We start from the raw sequence: 5,623 nt of genomic DNA, 5'->3' as shown, positions 1-5,623 counted from the left end.
AGGTTCTTTTAGCCTCTTCGGAAAACCGCGAAACAATTAGTGTATCTGGTATCGCAGACAATAGGTGAAAAGATACAATTAGTCACAACAGGACCGCCCGCCAAATGCCACGGGATCTGACGCTTGACTTATGTCTGCCCTCTAGACTACAGTCCGAGAAAATATTGTACTTTATTTCAGAAAACGTATAATTTGCTCGATGATTTAAGTTAGATCATATTCTTTTGGTAGACATTAAAACAGATTATGACAACTTTGTGGTCTCAAAACGGAATAATCCCCGTGTGTCCTCAAAAAGGGTATGTTAGGGATGCTAGTAAATTCTGCTCCACATTACTAACAGCAGAGGGCGCTAGCGTCCTCTTATGCGCGTGATTGTGTCATAATCCAAAATGTACATTTACACTGTCAAATTCTTCAACAGCGGAATACAATTTTCTTTACCACAATAGTTTTTGTGTGTAAAGGAAAATTCAGATGAGTCAATTACAACTAATCGCCTAATTACTAATTATTAAGTCGGCCCTTGAGTCCGTACAGCTCTGGTCTACTTTCGCTCACACTTGGTACACCCCTAGTCGCTCTCTCACATCATTTGCGGGATTACTTGCTTTATCGGCGTTCACGTCCTGTCGCGTTGTAGTTACAGCATTACTTGCCCTTTCTTCCATTCTTTTTGCTGCTTAAGTCTCTCTTCACGCCTGTTTGGACAAGAAATAACTATCACAATGAACTGAAAGCAGTATTTCTCTAAAAGGAACGTGGCACAAACGTTTTGATTCTACATTTTTATTTCAAACTATGGTTTCAAAATGTCGGGAACTTCTATCTCGTTTGTTTAATAATAAAATAAACAAAATAGTAGTAGCAACATTGATGATGCATCTTATTACACAGGATACGTTTCACGTTAATTCTAAACAGCCCTCCGTCAAGCGATATTCTTCTTGATAATGAAAATTACTATTTTCGTAGAGTCAGCTGGCATGACTGAAATAATTTTTATGAAGGTTACGACATTTCTTAGAGTAAAAAAGTGTCGAACAAAACTTCATCCATCTTCAGTTGTTAGTGGGTGTGAAATAAATACAAGAAGTATACAATATAGCTAATTACACTGACATGACAATAAATATGACAACCAACCAATTACAACGTTACAAGAAAAGTAAAAATTTCGCTAATTACGGCGTGAGGATAACAAAGGAACCGTCAGAACAGAAAATTACTGAGTAGACAAAAATTACTAAATAGCTAGCGAAAGATTTACATGAAATTACAATTGCCTGTTAAGTATGGGTTTCTCCCAATAAATATGTAACACTTCCTCGATTTTGAGCTGGAAGCAGGTGGAGGAGGAATCTAAGATGGAAAAACAATCCTCAGGCATTGCCGAAGATTGCTTTTCCATCTTTGACTTCGCCTCCACCCACTTCTAGCTCAAAATCAAGGAGGTGTTACATAGATATCGTTTGGTGAACTGCTTTACGTCCTCATCGCAATACAGGCATGAACATTGTCAACAACAGAGAGAAGAGAGTTTTTTTTCCACTTAGACAGGAACACTTCATTAATCTACTCCAGGCCTCTCCGTTTGATATCAATGGTTTTCCGGTCTAATGACGAAGAGCCACCCTGAAGCTTTTAGAACAACTTTTCTGCGCTCCAGTTTTCGTGGTGACATAACTGAGTTTAAAAAATTAAACTTCAAAGTATCGCAAAAACAATTTTTTATCACCCAAAGCTCAATCTCGTGTATGTTCCTTGTTGTGCAAACACGGCTGCGTTTTTTGCTCAGGTTAATATTTTCACTTCTGTTGCGAGTACGTGTTGGCAAAATAATAAGGATTTCATTTTGCAACTGTAAGTTGACCTGCCCAGTCGCGTTATACAGTGTAACTTTTGGCAATTAAGTCTTTGTCCTCATAGTTCAGGTCTTCTTGGCATTTTTAGCTTAAGTATTTTCTTTTGTTTTCCGATTAGGCAATCATCGAAGGAATGAGACAATTATGTATGTAAGTTTGTGTCAAGATTCCTACTTTAAAACATGTAGTATTTTGCAAACTAGAGTTTTGTTTCTGTCACCCCTTCAGTCCTAGCTACTCCTGACAAATTGTTCATGCGTTCGCATCCATCACTGACAACCGGCCGATCGGGGGACACCTGGCTCAAACGTCTGTTTTCTCTTTTGCAGGGAAGATGTGCTAACAAAGCATTTCTGAAGCTAGGAATCTGCCAGGCATAAAGAAAAGGGTTCAGACTTGAGTTGATCAAAATAAAAACGAACTGAAGATCTCTAAGCCAGTGAATTGTTATGCAGCTGCAACTTCGGCAGAAGTTCAAAATGTAGATTATAACACTTGACGGCGCGTAACAAATGAGGTACGCCGTCAGTATGAGAACAAATGTCTTCACGATGCGCTTCTCGTGTTCCAATGCTCGCCTTTGCCCGCTTTCCGATTGCAGTTGTGATGACGTTTCAAACTGCGCGTGGAGCTTGCGATAAATGGAGATATACGAAAAGAAGAATATCACCAACGTCGCAACGATAGCTGTATTGGCAAAAATGAAAGCGTATTTAATGAAACCGACTTGGAAATAAAGAGCTAACGGCAACGCGATGGATGCAGACCAAATAAAGACAGAAGATACGAGAGCGTGTCGTTGCTTTATCCTGTTTCTGTAGATGATGGGATGGACGACAGCGATGTAGCGTTCAGCTGCCATTGCTGTCAGACTGAGCGTTGAGGCAGTACAGCAAATAAAATAAGATATGGGGCCCACTGGAAGAACTGGTAAATGAGGATGGTTTGTTGTTGCTTCTAAGATGTGAACGTAGGTAGAAATCGTCATCACTACAACTCCAACAACGAGGTCGGCGAATGCTAAGTTGACCACCAGGCAGTTGAACGCGTTTCGAAGAAGTATTTTTCGCTCTTTAAACACCACTAGGCAGATTAAAAAGTTGGTTGGCACTGTACAGAAGGTCAGGACGATAGAAATGATTGCCGTGAAGAACGAAAGGAACATCGGAGGAGGAACATCGGAGCAGTCTTTCTCGAACAGTAACATGGCAAAGTAGATGGAGAATTTTCGACTTCCTCTCTTGGAATCACAAACTTTTCCCCACCTTCATTTGCTTGTTCTTACAGGGATGAAACGTGTTTGAATCAGGGAAATATCGGTGCCAACTGAGTATCCATTTTCGGAGACTGATACTTAATAAAAAGCGGTATCAGATTTAGGTTGTTTTAAAACTGTCAGCCTTATTACTAATGTATATAATGCCAGCTGGAAAAAGTCCATATATTTAAATATTGCTTTAAGACGGAAGAGATATTGAAGTCAAAACAAGTTTTAATTGCAAGCGGAAACGAGAAGTAAATTTTGAACAGATACATACATACATACATACATACATACATACATACATACATACATACATACATACATACATACATACATACATACATACATACATACATACATACATACATACATACATACATACATACATACATACATACATGCATGCACACTTTATTGAACTTCCCCAATGAGGCTTTTCACGAACAATAAGAAAATATAGGCTATCTGTGAGTGCATGTGGATACCGTAAGTTGAAGCAGAAATATTGAAAGATAGGAGGAAGTAGCCATAATTTCATGTTAAATGATATTGTTACGAGTCAAAATGGAGACATGTTAAAATTACTTAATATAGTCATTAACGGACAGTTAAATATCATGCGAGTCGAAGAATTGACTATGCAAATTTGCCGCCCAGTCACAAAAAGGAAATAAATAAATGTAGAAAGCCCGTTCGACATTGTGGTTATAGCTAAAATAGGCCAGTTTACGAAAAGTAAACTCTTTACTTCCTGCAACCTTTTTTTAGCCTTTAGGAAAAAAAGCTTATCAGAAACTCAGATCGCGTTGCTCGTTTCTTTTCACTCAAGCGCTATCATATTAGGAGAGAATATGTTTAACATTTGGTTAGTCTATCATGAAAGCTTTGTTTAATGGTGTTTAAATGTGTGCTACACCGAGTTAAAACATTTGGATTGGTTTTATATGTTTGTTCTTGTCAAGACACTTCAACATAGGCAAAAATATATTTTGCATTAACTGTTTTCAGCCGGACATCCAAGCTGTTTTAAAAGCTTTTAAAAAAGACAACGATCAACGCCTTGAACGCTTGCCGTTTGCTTGCTAGATTCATTTCATTTGTTCAGTGTTCATTATTAAAGTTTTTAGGTTGGTATTAACTGAAAAAAAAAATTATCCTGTGAAACTGAAAATAAAGATAAAAGGATAAAAACTTTTTTGCAGCTTTATTGTCCATTTAAAAGCTCCAGCTTACAAATCAAATACTTCTTAAATCAGTAAACTGACATTTAGAAAGCATTTTAGAAAGAATTAAAAAGTCGTTGACAAAAACTTTGGTGAAACGCAGCTTGTGAAAATGGTCTTGAATCGGCCTCCACCAGGACTTGTGGTGCGCCGCACAACCCACTTTGAAATAAACGGTCAAAGAAAATTAAGTATATCAGCATTGTGGAAAACATCTTATGTTGTAGCATTTTCTGGCCAGGAGAATTTCCTGGAGTTGTTTCCAATACTTTGGTTTAAAGCAAGTGCGGAGGGAGTAACTAAAACAAGTACGTGGTGCTGAATGTCTGTCATAACTCTTGTGTACAGTTTCTTGTTTTCAATTGCATAATTTTTATAGCCTTGACCGCACTGTGAATCGAAGCGTTTGCAATCACTAAGCTGAAGTCCATACATGGTAGCAGCCCCACGCAAACAAGAAGCTGATAGCAGCTTAAAATCAGGCCATATTTGACTAAACGCTGTGTAAGCTCACGATCAAAGCGACAACAACAACAACAACTTTATTTCACATTTACTTCTATTTTCAAAAATTTTCAAATTGTTAAAAATTACAGACTGAACACGTAGAACATACAATTGTATTTCACTCTCAATATATGTCATATATAAGGAAATACCTAGCAGCTAGAAAACCCCTTTCCTTTAAATAGATCGAGGTCCCTCTACTCAAATATAAATCCAGACATTTATCCGAAGGAAGAAGCAAGGTTTCGAAATATAAATAACATTTCATTGCATTTTAGATATGTGCTTACGCAATAACACAGTCACGCGGTACAGATTATACTTAACTCGTACCTTGATCTGTCGCTTGTATACTGCAGCTGACGATATCGATCGCTTTCTTTGCCTCCCGACATGCTATCATTGGTATCATCTTTTTGTTGTAACAGCTCCAGAACCCTCAATGCGCTAAAAGCAAACCGTTCGCGAACGCTTCACAACCGACGCCATTTTGGACAACAACAACAACAACCACCAGGAAACTGAGGGATAGTTTTAGTTGTGCATGGTGCCATCATGTCTTTTTTTTTTTTTTCATAATAAAAATGTACTTTTGGTTTATTAAAAATGTTTAGTGGCTACGTCCACGGATAAAAGCACAAAAACTCTGAGAACGATCTCAGCCATTGCAAAGTTGTCAGTTTCACCGAGCATTTGGGAAATGCTCTTGTGGCCCTTTGTACACAATTAAGCAGGATTAAAAGTTGGTTGGTATTCCGCCCGAG

The 5,623-nt window shown here is 38.0% G+C and overlaps 1 protein-coding gene across 1 annotated transcript; it reads right to left on the bottom strand.

Annotated features, from left to right (window-relative positions):
- Nucleotides 1-873: 873 nt before the first annotated feature.
- On the bottom strand, nt 874-3,366 carry LOC146472697 (adenosine receptor A1-like). The gene has a single exon (XM_085119499.1). It carries the CDS (start codon nt 3,070-3,072, stop codon nt 2,065-2,067), a length of 1,008 nt encoding a protein of 335 aa, XP_084975625.1. The 5' UTR covers nt 3,073-3,366; the 3' UTR covers nt 874-2,064.
- Between the last annotated feature and the right edge of the window lie 2,257 nt (nt 3,367-5,623).

The sequence above is a fragment of the Pavona decussata genome, unplaced genomic scaffold, assembly GCF_977016875.1.
Source record: "Pavona decussata unplaced genomic scaffold, jaPavDecu1.1 SCAFFOLD_98, whole genome shotgun sequence".
Lineage (NCBI taxonomy): Eukaryota > Metazoa > Cnidaria > Anthozoa > Scleractinia > Agariciidae > Pavona > Pavona decussata.
Note: the sequence above shows the minus strand (reverse complement) of the source record. Positions and strands in the feature narration are given on the sequence as shown.

What these genes read in the sequence shown, in the direction of transcription:
- LOC146472697 (XM_085119499.1), bottom strand. Translation starts at nt 3,072, where the DNA reads ATGTTACTGTTCGAGAAAGACTGCTCCGATGTTCCTCCTCCGATGTTC.